The sequence below is a fragment of the Cibotium barometz genome, chromosome 23, assembly GCF_041138505.1.
Source record: "Cibotium barometz isolate CiBa-2024 chromosome 23, ASM4113850v1, whole genome shotgun sequence".
NCBI lineage: Eukaryota > Viridiplantae > Streptophyta > Polypodiopsida > Cyatheales > Cibotiaceae > Cibotium > Cibotium barometz.
Window position 1 is genome coordinate 1,785,676 of NC_141068.1, and position 17,618 is coordinate 1,803,293.

The 17,618-nt window shown below is 45.3% G+C and overlaps 1 protein-coding gene across 1 annotated transcript in view; it reads right to left on the bottom strand.

Annotated features, from left to right (window-relative positions):
- Positions 1-17,618, bottom strand: part of LOC147625532 (Metallo-hydrolase/oxidoreductase superfamily protein) — a 174,218-nt gene that overhangs the window by 107,794 nt on the left and 48,806 nt on the right. Inside the window, 2 exon segments of the mRNA XM_086817033.1 lie at positions 4,404-4,481; positions 14,490-14,570. Of these exon segments, the coding sequence (XP_086673159.1) occupies positions 4,404-4,481; positions 14,490-14,570 (159 nt within the window).

Consider the following 17,618-nt stretch of genomic DNA (forward strand, 5'->3'; position numbering starts at 1 on the left):
TGGCAGTACATCCTCTCTCAATCCAAGTAAACCCGACATCTAAGCCCCAATCTATCTGTGGGGAGTCAGTCATTGACCCAAAATCCGACAAACTTGTGCCAATTAACGATGGATGGCAGCTGGAGAAATGTTTTCAAGGAGATTTCAAAACAGAACATATCCAAGGCTGTCTGAAAAGCACAAAGACAAGCATGTGCGGCCTCCAGAAACATTGCGGTGTCAACTGCTAACTCTGAATCCACAAGCATAAAGGCAATCTGAGACTCGTGACACGTGGGGTGGCCTGAAGAAATCTGCTCATGGCCTCTGCCACAATGAGAAAAAGTAGGGGAGCAAAAGGACAACCGTGTCACACCGAGTGAGAAATCTGAAAGCGCTCACCCCGTCCCCCACAAGCCAAAACCGTGCTATGGGCCTCCCTATAAGGACACGAGACCCCTCTGATCCAATCCTGGGAGAATCCCATATGTGCCATAGTGCCTTCCAAAAAACCCCAATCCACTCTGTCGTATGCTTTTTCAAAATCCAACAGAAGGGTGGCCTTTTGGGAAGCCATAACAGGGCTTCTCCCCTAGGTTGATCATTGGATAGTTCAAGGAGATTTCAATATGGTTGAGCTGCCTTTCGACAAAAAGGGTGGCCGTGAGGGAAAAATTCACCCCTTGGAGCGTGCCTCATGGGAGAGGTTCACACTTTTCTTATATGGCAGGGATTGTTGGACAGAGGATGACTTCCAGAGGAGGCCTAATTCTCTCTTACTCTTGGCATAATCGCACGGGCGGAAATGATTGCATTTTTGCACGGCTGGATAGATTCTATGTGGATGATTGGGCCCTTGATAGGGGGGGCACTATCGCTATTATGCCTAGCACCACCAAATCAGATCATTGCCCAGTTGTTCTTTGTCTCAAGGAGCTTGGGACTCAGAATGTCTCCCCGCGTGTTAACATCCCTGATTCTCTTTATTTGTATGCAGAGACCTCACTTGTGATCAGAGAGATTTGGAGGTCATGTGATGATCCTGACCCTCGCCACAAGGTTACCATGGCTCTAGAAAGGACCAGCCAGCACCATCAGTCAGTTGCATTGGCCAATAAACACGAGATCTTGGAAAAGGAGAGAGCTATCAGATGGAGGATTGTGGTGCTTCAGAGGGAACATGAGAAGCATCCTCATTCTCCTTGGATTTCAGATCTTTTATCTACAGTCGGAGATGAGCGATTGGTGGTCTTGGATAGGCGCTCTAAGTTCTCGTTTCATGCTAATGAGGCTCTCTCAAGAGGCACACAAACACGTGCCAGTACAAAGCCCAAAAGCTCAAGGCACAAAATAGGTGCCAATCCATAGCCAAAAGGCTCAAGGCACACAAACAACTACCAATCCAGAGCCACAAGGCTCGAATCAAGACTCTACTACTTGCACTCCGTGTTGGTACTCACCACACAACTTGAAGGAGAGGTGGCCACTCTACCATTTACACTGTGTTGGTACTTTGGCCACACACCTTGGAGGAGAGGTAGGCTGAAGTGTGTAACATAAGATAAGAATGACTCACATGTATAGATGTCCTAGTGCTCCATAAACATTTCTACTACACTTAGTTTATAGGTATTTCAGCCACCAATATTTTACAAGCATTTCGCCCACCAATATTTTTACAGGCCACCAATAGAAATCCATAGAAAAATCCTTGATCCACGAGTTCTCGTGCGCAATATAAATCCAATACATCCCAATGAAGGGAGCCATAAATCCATATGATAATCCTATATACCATACATACCATACTTTTTCAACCATTGGAATGTTTCCTTGAAACATCTCAGGGCAAACAATTCACTCTTCTCCTTGTATACACATACAAGGGTAAGAACTTATCCGAAATGCATATTTGCTAAACATGAAACAAACAACAAGTACTTATCTCTTATTTGTCAAGTTCGTCATGAGTCCGGAAGAGATTTCTATGGTCTTCAAGAATAAGTCAAATTGGTCCAGGCACAGAGGCAAAGTCTATGCTTCCAAAATAGATTACACGAACCCTCATATCCATAAGCCAAACATTCTTTTGCTCATGATGCATGTCTGCTTTCATAAGTGAATAGGCTCGTAGTGTTTAACTACACTAATAGTGAGTGTTTATACATCGATAGGATCGTCTTCACACGAATGTGAGAGAGCCAAGGCTCTGATACCAATGTAACTCTATGTGGGCGAGCATGGGTTTCACAAAAACACTTGACCATTACTGCAATTAAACACTTAAATTGGCCACAGACTTAAACATATGCCTCTTAATTCCAAAAAACTATAAAAGAGAGATGTGCACATCTGACACCACATAGAGGCCGGAATGGGCTGACCCCCCCCCCCCCCCCCCTCTCCCCCTCTCCTCTTGGAGTATTTTATTAACCAAGGAGAAAAATATCATGTACAAGGTTTGAGGGAGCACATGTTCAAGATTTATCCACATACAACCATGAATAATTCATATACACGAGTTGTCATCCAAAAACCCCATGAAAATGCCAAGAATATGTATATTCTATTTTCTTTTAGAGAAGAGGCTTCTATTAAGTATGAAAAAATTTACAAGAAGGGAGATTTCAAACCAAGCAAGGGGGAAATCTCAACCAATCCCGTGCCTTGTGCTGCCAACAATGTCCCATATGAGAGAGTGAAAAAGATGACATGATCCCATTCTCTCATGAATTGGCCACATTTTCTCTCTACAGCCCTCTAACATCCCTGATTCTTGGCCCAAGTCGCCATGAGCATGTCGATAATATTACACCAGATCCTGCAAATGCGATGTGTATCATAAACCTAAGCGCCCTCCATGGCCTCACTACATCTAGCCTTCCACATGTGCCAGGTTGTGATGCTAGCATAATCTCCCATGCAATGTCCAATCTCTGTGTAGGAGGTATGTAGCCTGACTCTGGCATGTCTTGAAGATGGCAGCATCGACCCACTCCCTGGGTAACCCACATGACCATATCTTTGTCGTTCCCTTCAAACCTGATTTGCGGGCCGGACTATGTCAACCAAACAATAGCACCAAAATAAATGTAGGCATCCCTCCTCATCCTTCCAAAAAGGTGTGCTATTGCAATCCAAATCCTCTACGCCTCCCTGCACTCCCATAAGCAATGGTAAGACTCTCTGAAGCTCCTGCATATCTCAGACAAGCTGGGCCAGGACCAACGACTGATCTCCATTGGTTGATAGGTGGCCAGGACACCATGTAGAGAAAGCCAACTAAAAGAGGAAATCATTGTTTCCCTACATGAGTGCCACAACCTTTGCCAAAAAGCTCTCTGAATGTCAAGGGTGATCCCATAAGCCTCCCAGTGCAGTCTAAAAGTAGGGACTCTCTACACCATAACCAAGTATCACAGTGTAACTAAAGAAGGACGTGCTTTTCATGGGGTTGAAAGCATCTCTCCACACTCACCGGGGTCCTAGTGCAGGCTCCAAGCGTCCGTAATCATCCCTTGAGGGGGATCGATATAGATGTGCTTCCCTGCCTGCCCACCACTCTCACCGCCTGGACTGTCGGACCCTCAATAATACCCTGCCCAAGACTTCGCACCACGAGCCATCTATCCTGAATGGAGTAAACAACTGGTACACCGTCCTCACCCAAAGTGGGGAGGCACATGACCTAAAGAGGTACCCATGTCCCTGAAAATACCCCAAACTATAAGTGACGAGGCCCTTCCCCACGAAGTTCCCTGTGATCGGAAGGTCTCCAAGTGGTCGCAAGCACTCCATGTGGGTGTAAATGCGTGCTAACATATAGGTCCACTCAGCGTTAGCACTGTCCTTGGCCTTGTGTGGATGTACATTATCACTGTGGATGTATCTAAAGACTCCCCTCTCAGCAGCAAAGCTGAGGTGAAAGGAAAGAAAAAGGTGGACCACTTGGGGTTGGGAGGGGGAGGGCTCGCTGCACCCAAGAGCGGGAGCAGTGGGGTTCGGCAGAGAAGTGGAGTGGACGGAAAAGGAGGGCAAACAGTAAAAAGGAGGGCAGAAATGCAAGAAGAGAGGCAGAGGTCAGCGTAACTCGTGGGGAAGGGGGAAAGGCTGCATTGGGTGGTGTGAATAGGAAAAGGAGGGGGAAGTGCGCAAACAGGGTTTTGTGGGGTGGAGGGGGGTGGTGGTTGTGCTGCTGCGTAAGGTAAGGGGGAGCTCCAGCTCCCTTCCATCTCACAGCATAAAACTTTTACACCACAAAACTGTTCCCTCATCATTCACTTTGGATCTACTGGTAAAATATGTAACTTTTGCTTCTAGGTTACCCCATGTCTTATGTCAAAGACCACATCATTACTTCTAAGTGGCCTTTAAAAACAATCAACAGATCACTGGAACCGCATGAAAGGAGAGAAATGGCCAACCTTTTCCTAGTCTTCGTAGAGTCAACTCATGTGCAAGTATCACCGCTTCAGGGTTCTCCTCATGTACAGTTGGCAATCCTGTACAAAGACAAGAAATTGAAGTTAGCTCAGTTTACGACTATTGAAAGCAAATAAGTTTCAAACCTTCCATCCATAATAATTCAATTCATAAGGTCTGCACTTGAGCTTTTGTTGAAGCTACTGACAAACCAGATATTGCATCAGTGATGCTGGAGAAAAACATGGTCCTCTTCTTTCTTAAAAAGAGACTTGTATTCAGTATGACCAATAGTACAACTGTGCTAAAGATCACATACAACAAGGATAATGGAGAAGCTGCGGCCACATGGAGAGGCTTAGAAGTTATCAATGGCACATGTTTGCTTGGTCAATGTCAATGAGCTAGCATTAGTTGCATGCAAGACAAGTAGAAAAGACACCCGAGATAATGAGACACAGACTGACATGTGAAAAAGAGGGGCCGAAGAAGACGTAGAGTTTTGTCAACACGGGTGCATAATGCTGCAGCTGTGTGGAGCTGTGAATCAACCCGAGCTAGGCCGGCTTTATCTCTTATAAACTCTATTCATGTATCCATGTACTCATGTACCCCATTTTAACTAGTAGCATTAGCTTCCCACTCTCCCTAGTTGCTTCTTCTGGATGCTCCCTACTGATGTATTGTAGGGCTAGATACTTACCTTCAGTCCTTTCTTTTCTTTTCCAAATAGTGTATCAGATGTCATATGGTTGTAACTTTGGTCTCATAGGTCACTTTGGCCTTTTGAAGACGTTAATATAACATTTCATTTCTCTCTCTCTAAGAATTGAAAGACTCTCTCTTTCTAAAAAAATATTTCTTTTTTTCCTGAAAAGAGACTTCTATTAAGTATGAAAAAATTTTACAAAAAGGGAGATTTCAGACCAAACAAGGGGGAAATCTCAACCAATCCGGTGCCTTGTGCTGCCGGCAAGGCCCCATATGAGATTGAGTGAAAAAGATGCCATGATCCCATTCTCTCATAAATTGGCCACACTTTCTTTTTGTGGCGCTCGAAGACCCTTGAATCCTAGCCCATGTGGCCATGAGCGTGTGGATGATATCACACCAGATCCTGCAAATGTAGTGGGTATCATAAACCAAAGTGCCCTCCATGGCCTCTATAACTCACCTGGGAAGCGCAAGAGTGGGTGCGCATCGCTTTGACCATGAGCACAATTAAACATTTCGACATTTAATCACAGCCATTAAACAATCCACAAAGCTGAAAACAAAAGTTGCACATATAACACCGCATAGAGGCCGAAACACCCCCCCCCCCCCCCCCCTGGAGTATTTCATTATCCAAGGAGTAATATAACATGTACAAGCTTTGAGGGCCTTACTCTCCCCATGGGAAATGCCAGATTATCCATATACAACCATAAACCTGTCCTTCATCCAATAAGGTCCTTCCATAGACGCACAAACATGTATAACAACCCACATGGCTCTTCATACGCACATAAACTTATATGACAGCCCATATGGCTCTTCTACGAGCACAAACCTGTAAACCAGCCCATGTGGCTCATTCATGAGCTCATAAACCTGTAAACCAGCACATGTGGCTCATCCACGAGCGCATAAACCAGTATAAGAGCCTGTATGTTGCATCCATGAGTGCCAAAACTTGAAAAACAGCCTGTATATCGCATAGAACCATAAATTTCAGCAAGCTTCAGGACTGTTTTGCTGAAAAACAGCCATCCGGGATTTGCAAGGTGGTGTGGAGTAGTGAAAATCTTCTTCCCCAAGCTGGATATGGCTATGGTGGGCTTAGAAATGAAGAGAAATGGAGAAAAATCAGAGTTTTCAGCCTCCAAAAATCTGCTTGAAGCTCAAACTCGCCCCAGAGATAACTCGCCATGTGTAGAGCTGAATTGACAAGTATGAGGACACTTTTCTCACTTTTATCCTCTTATCTGCCACATGTCACAAATCCAAAGGCCAAAAATTCCACAATCTTTAGCTCTAAAAATATCCCATATGATAGCTAATTTCACATCGGTGCTTTGGCAATACTCGATCTCTGTCAAATTCCGGAGTTAATGATGCGAACGGAAATTCCATCGAAGATTGCAATAAATAGCAACTTTCCCTAAAATTTAGGAGATGATCTCTTTGTGTTCCACCACATGAGAAATACATGTAAGCACCATGCTCGATCTCCTCCAAATCCTCAAGAGTTCTCCATACATACTTTCCACTTGACACTTGAACTCCAAAACCCATTTCTGTGTCCAACTCGAGTGCCTAGACCATGCTACGACCACTTGGTCCTCTGTACTGGATAATCCCCCATTCCCAAAGCTTGTACATTCTTGATCTTTTGGGCATCCAAAGCCCTTCCACACACATGAATTCTGGAGATGCCCAAAATGGTGACAGCCTCAGTGCATCTAGCCTTCAAGATGTGCCACGCTATGATGCTAGCAATAATCTCCAATGCAATGTCCAACCTCTGTGCTGAAGGTACGTAGCCTAACTTTGGCATATCCTGAAGAAGACATCGCCGACCCACTCTCTGGGTAACCCGCATGATCATATCTGTGTCATTCCCTTCAAACCTGATTTGCGGCCCGACTATGTCAACCAGACATTGGCACCAAAACAAATCTAGGCATCTCTCCTCATCCTTCCAAAGAGATGTGCTATTGCAGTCCATACCCTCTGTGCCTCCCTGCACTCCCATAAGCAATGGTAAACTGTCCACTGGTTGGTGTGGCAAGCCCACCATGTAGAGAAAGCCAAATAAGAGAGGAAATCATCGTTTTCCTGTACAAGTGCCACAACCTTCACCAAAAAGCTCCATGAATGTCAAGGGTGATCCCATAAGCCTCCCAATGCGGTCTAGAAGTGGGGACTCGCTCGATTTGTCCTAGAACCAAGTGTTTGGTGTTCCGCACAGGGTAACTAAAGAAGGGCATGCTCTTCATGGGGTTAAAGGCATCCCTCCACTCCCACTCACTGGGATCCCAGTGCAAGTATCTGATAGGACACCCATCATATAGCCAGAGGCTCCAAGAGTCCATAATCATCCCTTGAGATGGATCAATATAGATGTGCTTTCCTACCTTGCCCACCACTCTCACTGGCCCGACCACCAAACCCTCAATGATAGATATCCTACTCAAGGCTTCTCCAAGAGCCATCTATCCTGAATGGAGTAGCAGACCGGTACATCATCCTAACCCAAAGTGGGGAGGCACATGACTTGAATAGGTACCCCTGTTCCTGAGAATACCCCAAATCATAAGTGATGAAGCCCTTCCACGAAGTTCCCTATGATCCAGTGGTTAGGTATGGCTGCATTCACCTGCATAATCCTTTGACTAGTGGTTAGGTATGGCTGCATTCACCTGCATAATCCTTTGACTAGTGCCTCTCAAGTGCTACATGCAAAGCATTCTTTCATCCTCCATGAGACTCATGAGCTTTTTCCAATCCAACACTGAGCAGAGAAGAGTCACCCAAGCAACCCAGCGGATATGCGTGGCTGCTCCAAGAGGTCTACCAAATTCATCCAAGATCAAGTCATTCCACACAATGGGCTGCCTGTAAGCCTCCTAAACTGACCATGGAGGAATATGAAACAAGAAGCTCCTCATGCAATCCCAATCTCACAGAAGAGATCTCACCAAGGGCGAAGAAGGTGCTCTCTGCTCTGCATCCAAGAAGATAAAATGTGGGCTGTAAATCCAATCACCTCCCCTAATCTAGAAGCAAAGGCGGGCAGTGAAGCAAGAGAAAGACAAGGAAGGAAGGGCTGGATGGGGGGGCAGGATGAGGGGATGTGCAAGGCGAGGTGAAGGTTGGCAGGAGGAGGGGTGCGCAGTACAAAAGGGGATGGCGGGTGGGAGGTGAGGGGGGGGGGGGGGGGGGGGGGCGAAGGGAATGGCGGGCAGTGCACAGGTGCGCAGGCAACGAGAAGGGCGCGCGACAATACAACGAGCTCCCTGGAGTTCAGCAGCCTTTCCAAAAGAAAAATCTCCTTCTCAAAATGAAGATATTCTCTCAAATCTCTCCTCTCATAAAAGAAGTTATCTTTCTCCTCTCTTTCTCAAAGAACTGAAAACATACACAGATTGTCAATCTCTCTCTGTCAATGAAGGACTCACTCTTGCAAGACAAGGAATCTCACAAGTTGGTCTATGGGTTGGAAGCAGTTATGCCCATGGAATTCGTGGTACCCGATCTAAGAGTGGCCATTCAAGAGAAGTTGCCAATGGAAGAATCCTGGGAGATTAGAATACAAGAACTCTTAGCCTTAGAGAAAAAGGCAAATCAGCTCTCTAAAGGCGGAGATAGTGCAGCGAAGAAGAGAGGCTTGGACTAATAGGCATCTCAAGCACAGGATTTTCGAGAAAGGAGATCTTGTATTGGTTTACAGTTCCAAGCTGGGACCTCACCCTGGAAAATTCAAAATCCGGTGGATTGGACCATTCATAGCGAAAGACCCGATCAGCCAGAATGCCTTTACCTTAGAAAACATGGATGGTACACCTTTTCCAAAGATAGTAAATGGCTTCAAGATGAGAAAATACAAAGGCTACCCGGTGGTGATTACACCGGAAGAAGTAGAAGTGGCAGACCAGGAGCTAGTCCGGAGTATATGCTGTGGCACGATCTCACTAGTGGAAGTGGATGCGGAAAATTCAAAAGACCACAAAGCCGGGGAAGGATGGGGAGTCCGCAAGGGTGGCTAGACCGCAAAATCTCACATCTCCGCAACCAAGCAAATCCAAGATAGTAAAAAAGCGAGTCACCAAGTGTGTGCCAGCCCGATCCACGTCAACAACTCAAAAGGCCATGATGACGGCATAAGCAACTGCATGGTGGACAGGTGTCACAATATCATTAAAACCCCACTCGCAACAGCAAGACGGGAAGATAGTAAGAAAGCTTTAATACCATTAGGCCGAGACCATGGCCATGATATGAATCAAGGGTCACATCACATCGAAAATCGGGAAGCTGAAAATGACAACACTCCAAAAAAGGAAGAAAAAAGGAGAAAACATCGCAACAAAGAACACAAGGAGTCTAAAAACGCACATTCACAATCTGCCCTCTTGCTCACAACTCTCGCACCCATCTGCAACACTTTCTCAGACAACATCACCATGCCGAAAATCAACAAGTCCGAGAGGCCAAACAAAAGGCCTGACAAAAGCCTCTGCGTGCCCATGATCGTCCCCGATACAAGGAAGAAAGAGCATCAAGAGTGGGAAGAGCTACAGGACCCCAAGGATGTGGGGAAACTGATAAATCAATTTCTCGAGACAAACACAGTTTATATAGAGGGAAAGGAGCCCATAAAAGTTTCAGAGCTCGTAGTGCATCATGCACTAGGATTACCAATGGATGGTGTGATAGACACAAATCTGAAGTTGAGGGTGGAAGAAGAAATTCCAAAGACTAGAAACATGCATCAAGTGAAGGACGTGGCAGATGAAACCCGACGGGAACAATTCACATTTTTCTTGCAGAACGTCATGTTCATGCGCAAGACACACGATATGTCCAATAAGAACTACAGACTGCTCAAAGAAGCAGAAGCAGGAGAAAAAATAAACTGGGCCGCTATCTACAAAGAAAATATGGTGAAGAGGGCAGCCACTTGGGCTAAGGAGAAACAACCCACAGTAATACATGCGCACCTACAAGCAATTGCTCAGGCTGCCAGGTCAGTGGATCGCCGGCCAGGAGACGTCCATGTCAGACACCAACATAAGGAAGCCGACAGAAGTGGTTATTCCAACAGAACTCAAGCCTTGGTGGGTAGCAAATCTAGCATAGAAGGTGCAGGAAGGACCAAGCCACAACTTCAAGCTACCCGGAGAATTGGAAACAAGACTTCCCAGCTAGCAGCTGCATATAAACAAAGGGCTGATGTCTGTAGCCCAGAACATCCTCTCACACGCTCTCTCGTCTATGGAGGAGTATGAGAAGAAGGCCCGGAGCACAATCAATGACATGTGTGCCCGGAATCATAAACAGCATGGAATGCTAGTGAATGCCACGGCTAAAGCCAAAGAGTTAGAGAGCAAATCACAGATGATGGCATAGCAATACGAGGAGATGCAGAAAAAGATTGCCATAGCAAAGAGGGCCTTAGTGCAATAAAAGGAGCTGAGTGAGCTCAGTGAGGGGAAGATCAGAGCCCTCATCAGCAAAAGGCACCTGCTCCAAGCTCAGCTGGAGGGGCTCCGTGCAGAATTAGCAAAAGTAAGAAAGCCAACAAAGGTCTGGGCTAATACCATACAAGGACTGAAGGATGAAGTGCTGGACAGCAGCACAACAGTGATGGCTGTAGCGCAATCAGAAACCCAAGCCTTGAAAAACAAAGAAGAAGGAGAAGTTATGTGCCTACCACTAGACGCCAACGCAGCAGTGATAAAAACAGCAAAGGCTAGACTCAACAAGGTCTGGGATCATGCGCTACAAGCCCTAATAGAAATTCAAGAACAGATGTCTTGCAAACTGCAACAGGTCATTCATGACCTGCATAAAGATGATGATGCAGACAAGGAGCCACAACAATAGCAGCCACAACAGCAACAGCCAATAGGCCAAGAGTCCCCCAAAACAAGTACTTCGGAAAAAGGAAAGCAAGTGGAAAATGAGGACCATAATCTGGCACAAGCATTGAAGGCCACCACTTGGAAAGTGGAACACTGGGAAAAGGAGGTGAAGAAGTTAGCTGAAAGAAATAAGGTGTTGCAACAGGAGTTGCAGGATGCAACACCCTCAAGAGAATATGCAAATATATTGAGAGAAGTCCTCCAAGACAGAGATAAGGCCAAAGATCAGGCAGAGGAAAAGCTCAGCAACTCCGTGGGCCAGTCTAGACAATCCATTCTTTGAAGCTTCACATGTGATATTCTCTGAGCTGCTGAGGGCTAACAAAGAGCTACCACCATATTTCCAAAATGCAGACAGAATAAGGTCAATGCTTACCAGGAAACCTCTTCCCTTGGAACACCCATGCTCACAATTCTTGTTCTCACAGACGCCAAAGGGAAGGAGGATGCTCCCACCTAGAATGCAACCACCCAAAAGTGTCAATGTCTGGAAGTGGGGTACCGGAGACCCGGAAGCAGAAAAGGTGCAAATCTCACTTACAGACAATCCAGCAGAGTATGAAGAAGCTGTACAGGTCGAGTGGAGGCCGATACCAATGGCGGAAAAGAAAATTCTAGGGCAAACCCCACTCAGACCGGTGATAAAAGTTTTTGATCAGAAGACACCACAAACCGACAGCAGGGGTCTGGACTGCTCAGAAGAACAAGCAAAAAACTAAAGAGCATGCAGAAGCACGCCACCTACTCGGATGACATATACATCCCGGACCATACTTCCCCGGAAGTGTTCATAAGATTCAAAGAGAAATTTGTCAAGGAAACTGGTTCAGGAGCAGAAGCTCAAGCACTGGTGTGCCAGGTGTTGCGTCCAACAGCTCAATGGTGGCAGAAGGCACCGGCAACCCACTCCCCACGTCGTGAGCACCATCTCGGTATCACACGTGTAGAGGTGGTGAACTGTAACCACCCGAGAGCGTTGTCAAGAACAAGAAGACTCATCATAAAAGGGAAACTGGTCACTACCGATAGAGATGAAGGATAATGCAGTGTTAGGCAGGAATAGATATAGATGCTCGGATAGAAGGAATGTATGAAGGGTGCAGTCGTTGTATGCTCTCAATTGATAGTTGACACTTGTGTCATGAAGCTTGTTATAGTAATAGTACTCAAGAAATGTTAGTCTGTGTGGGCAATTGCTCTGTATTAGTTTGAAATGCTTCTGGAATATAACTAAGAGCAAGCTTGCCATTTCATTGTTGTTCTGAGTTGTTCTCTATGTTATGTGGATTAAGTCTGCAATGTCTCTGTTCTACAGAACATATTGTCTATGTATGAGAGAGTGAGTGAGATAGTTAGTGGATAGATGCAGAGTGAGAACTGAGAGAGTGAGATAGTTAGTGGATAGATGCAGAGTGAGAACTGAGAGAGTGAGAGTGAAGATTTGCTCAGTAGAGTAATGTTCTGTGTCCCCATGACCATTTGAGAGTTGGTGTTCGTACCCGGAAACTTTGTTGGGTGACTGCATGTCTCCCACGACATTGCCTGACTGGTCTGTCACCACATACTACTATCTTGCCATTCTGCTGAGAGAAATCAACGAGAAACACAGTGGTGTCAATGTTTATGTTTAAAAAAAACACTAATACTATTTGAAGATGATGTGTGCTAGATCTCATGACATTAGCAACATGCAAAGTGGAGGAGGATATGGCTGCACAAGATCTATTCTAGAGAATGCTAAATGACGTGGCAGAGAGGAAGGAATTTCTAGCATTGGATTTCTTTGCTTTTCATGGCCAATGGGTGCTAATTAGAGGGGGCTGTACAAATTGTGTACAACAATGGTCCCGACAACAAGATGGAGGGTAGGGAACATTCATGCCTCGTTCATTAGGAGCAGAGCCTACACATAAAGATAACATAGTATGTTATCACAGCTTTTCAAGCTCAACACAAGATTCTATGTAGAAGATGGCATCACGCATTAACTGAGGATGATGCTCTAACATAGTACATGTATATAAAAGCAATGTTGGGGTAATGGTAAGGTTGTTGATGGAAATATTGCTGCCGTGGATTACTGGTTGAGTTGGTGGAATGTGAGATTTTCTCATTGGAGGCATCATCTAGTTGGGGTAAGCAAATTTCCTGTTTTAAACTAGTCAGTGACATTCAATGATCAATACATTAAAGCACTTGTTTTCTTGTTTCAATTGTAGGAGTTTAACAAGAATCCTTGGATGTCTTGAGGGGATCCTGTGGAGATTGTCACATACTATGTCTACCTTGGTGTCACTTTCAGTGGCCTATTGCCATGGTTCCCGCAACACATGCTAGAGTGACATGGGTGTTATAACATGACGGATCTCCTAAACGTAAAATACGAGTGATTAGTACAACCCCCCTAAGAGGGGTGCAAGCTCGCTCACCTCCCAACCGCATGTGCGCGTCCGTGAACCTCCCCTGAGCCAAAGGCTAAGGCTCCAATCCCACGAACCATGCCAATCAACACTGGCATACCACCAACACCTGCCTATTGAGGCCTCTGGCAGGACCGTCCATGAGTCAAATCCAATCATGTTTCCGATGGTAATCTTGGTCCATCACAAACCACCCATCGCGAATAATTCTTTGTGAACAATAATAACCCAAGTCTAACTTATATAGTGGCTACTACTACTATAAATAATTGTTCGGTCATAAATAGCCAGTATACTTGGTATTATTAACCATTAGCCTTAGCCAGTTGTATCAGCCTGCATCCTCTAATCCCAAGCTCCCCCTAACCTTGATGGATTAGACCGCTACTAGCACTAGGTACATAACAAGGAGGATATGCAGCCTTGAGCTTACTTGAGCGGTAGTGCTACCAAGCACATATCTAGGAGCCCAGGACGAAGGATTAGCTTTTTGACACCCTTGTCACACTAGCCTTGATATATGGAGGCAGCCTTCTGGGGGCCCGCTTAATCTTCCTATATTTAAAGTAGGCCACCTCACTTTGTGATAGTACTCAGTTTATTTAACTTGATCCTGTTAACAAAATTCACCTTGGATCTTTGCGCAAATAAAATGCAAAATACAGATTTTACTAAACCTTTACCACGTTTATGTCACTAGCTAAGAAAATCGAAATCCATGGATCATCCATATGACCCATCAATCTATGTAGCTTTTACTAAATATTCCTTCGTGCACCACGAATGGCATACTTCTTTCTTCAGGACAAAATACAACCTTGCAACTGGTTAGGATCCACAGATTGGTATTCAAAATATGAATTTTTATACTAAACCTTCTATATGACCATAGTGTTGTACCTATGCAACCTATAAAACTGATTATGATACAAAAAAGTCTATATGCATCAAAAACTAAGAGCACTAACATGGCCATTAGATCGTCATCATATTCATTTGGCATACATACAACTTCCATTACTTAGTCTCACTCTTGTACCTTCAGTATGGTCAACATGATGGTGTGTAAGAAAGACAAGCAGCTTTTTGGGCAATTTGCTCACAACAGTAGATAACTGCTCTGCACAAGTGGCAGACAAAAAGGAAAGAAAAGAGCATGATCATTGCAATTTTCTGACAACAGTAGATAACTGCTCTGCACAAGTGGAAGACAAAAAGGAAAAAAAAGAACATGATCATTGCAATAAAAAGAAAAATGACCTTTTTAATTTTCAAAGAAAAATGCAAGACAAAGGAAAGAAGTGTCACATGATCAAAATTCCTCACAATGAAGAGAAAGACTGCCTTGTTTGTCTTGGGTAAAGATGACCTTGCTTGATTTAAGATACAGATGCTAGGATTATGGGGCATATTTGTGGTAGTCTGTCCTACACCCTTTACATAATCAAACAGCTAAAGGCTGCATGTACATGCTCATAACTTTCAAAAGAGGTGAAGATAAAAGCTGGCGAGGGTGTTCCCTCCATGGCTGGCCTGTTGGAGATGCAATCCACACTTCTAGAGAGAACCAGCTCACGTGGTGAGACTGGGTTTGAATCCTGGCAAGTTGAGGTTTCTACAAATTGGATTACCGGAGGTCACCTAACAACTTAAGGTTTTGGGGTCTGGATGGCTAGACCAATTTGTGGAACACCTCACTTAAGCACACTTGCGTAGGAACACAACTGGGATGGGTGACCTCACAGGAAGTGGGAGGATCCATGTTTACAACATGGCCGCTCTTGGAGGAACCCTTTTACGTAAGCTTTGACGGAGGATAGCATAAGAAAGAGGGAGATCTTTCTAGGTGCCTACAAATGTCTCTAAAGGATTTGTAGTCCTCCTCTTTTATACTCTCTCTCTTTGCATCATGTTCACAGGTTTGGCAAGACTACTTAGCCTAATAAAGTAACAAAAAAGGACGATGTACCAACCTATTAGTTCTACTTCCACTTGCTAAGGTCTTATGGGTGTATGGTCCTAAGTGAGGGGTTACATTGATGCCTTCCTCCATGCAAAGGCCATCTTACGTCTGACCTTCTCATAGAGGCAGGTAGCTGCTGTTTTGCAACTATGTGCCACCCCGAGTCTTTTTCATTCTCTTCCATAGGCTTTTAATGGGCACAGAATTAGGGACCTTTTCAAGTCCACAAAACATTTCAATGGCCTCTTTCTGTCAAGATGACTTCTCTCCATGAGTACCTGAATGGTAACCAGATGATCTGTTGTGCTATGCAAAGGTCTGAATCCTGCCAGTCCAAGTGCAATTGGCTGAGAAATTGCTCATGATGTCCTCTTTTTAGCCATGTGCCTATCGTTAGAATCTCCCAGGATGTGTTGCGAGTGTGTGAGCTTGTTAATGCTCTTGCATGGTTTCAAATCGCCCTACGCTTCCTTCGCCTAGTAGACTCTATGTACCTTCTGTTTCTCATGCGTTTTTCCATATCTTTACGACACCCCGTCACAAACCACGGATTGCATGAGAATACAGCATTCTACGAATCCTGTCGTGTGCTAGTTGCGAAGCATTTGTTGAAACTAGTTAGTAAATGCATCTCAAAGTTGTTCTATCATCCCTTTCAAGTATGCATTCTGAAGCATTGCATCGAGTGGTCTAGAATATTTTTTAAGCCATTTTTAGATCTAGCCGGAAGCTTTGTGCTCTCTTTCGTGCGACAATTTTTTCCCCTTTGTGGGGGGTGTCTATATTATAAGAGCACTACATAGGTGAAGACGGATGATCAAAGTCTACTGAATGAGATAGTTGATGATAGACAATATTTATAGAGGAGAACACTTTCGACAGTCACGCAAGTGGACTCTCTTCCGCTCTGCCATGATTCCATTACATTCAAATAAACAAGCATTGTTATATACGATTTGGTTAGTTACCAAGAAAACAGCCATAATGGCTAAGTACAAATCCGTCCCTAGAGGGAAACGTTAGTCAAGATGAACAAAGAGGGAGGATGCATTTCTCCTCCAGCTAGCCACTCTAGGAGGGGAAGGCTATCTCATACAATTTTATTTTTTATTTTTTTTTGGGGGGGGAGGGGAGACCACAGGTGGTCTATAATGCCAAGTGGGCTCGCCACCTCTGTCTGTAAGAAAGGGACTGCACCGCTAGATCATGAGGAAGGCCTCCCAACGCTTCCTCATGCGGTTTGAACCACCCTGAAGCTTCCCCCACTGACCACGAAGGGAATGAATGATATCGAGCCAAATGCTTTGGATACACTCCGCTGGCGGGGTGAGGGCGCCTCTATGGCCTCGCTACATCAAGCTCTCCATACATGCCACACGGCTATACTATTGCAAATCTCCTATCTCTAGAAAGAACCTAGGGTCCAACGACCACTAGGCAGAGCTGGAACTGGCACTCTGGAAATATAAAGGTGAGAGACCTGAAGGGCTACTCCCCCACCTTCCTCCTCATATGGCATGATGATCGCGGCCTCAGTGGTGGCCCAAGCAACATTGCTCCACGTGACATACGGGCGGGAGCCTGATCCATAGGGAAAATGTGCAGGATCCTCTGCCATACCTCCTGTGCCTTTGGGAAATCCCAAAGACACTAACGCTAAGACTCCTGGGGATGGCCACACCTCTGACATAATGCTGGTTTTCCCCCCAATGGTCAACCAAGTGCCAACTGTTAAGCTCCTATGTGCCAGCTGCACATAAAAAGAATGATCTTCAGCAGCTAAAAGCTGTCCCATAGCTGCTTCCAAAAATCTGCGACAAAATGCAACGGGAGGCCCTAGGACTGCCAATGTGCTGCTAAGTGCCCTCTACCTCTGACATCTGAATCCTGCAGCCCAACCGTGCAGTGTAAGCAAAGAAGGGGGTACCAAGCAACTCCTCTCTATCCTTTGGATCCTGGCATGTCCACTCTCCCAGGTCCCACTGTAGACTCATAATAGGCCGGCCCTCCCACATCCATAGCCGCCATAGTCTCTCTCTCGCCACCTTGGCCAGTGGAGGGTTGATGTGCCACTCATGCGCATGAAAGCTAATCTCCCTCACCCTCTTCAAGGTGCATGCCCTGAGGTCCTCTAAGGGGGTCTCTGATCTCTCCAGTCTTTCGTGAAGCCCAATAGAGAAGGTGAGTCGAGCGGAGTACTCGTCC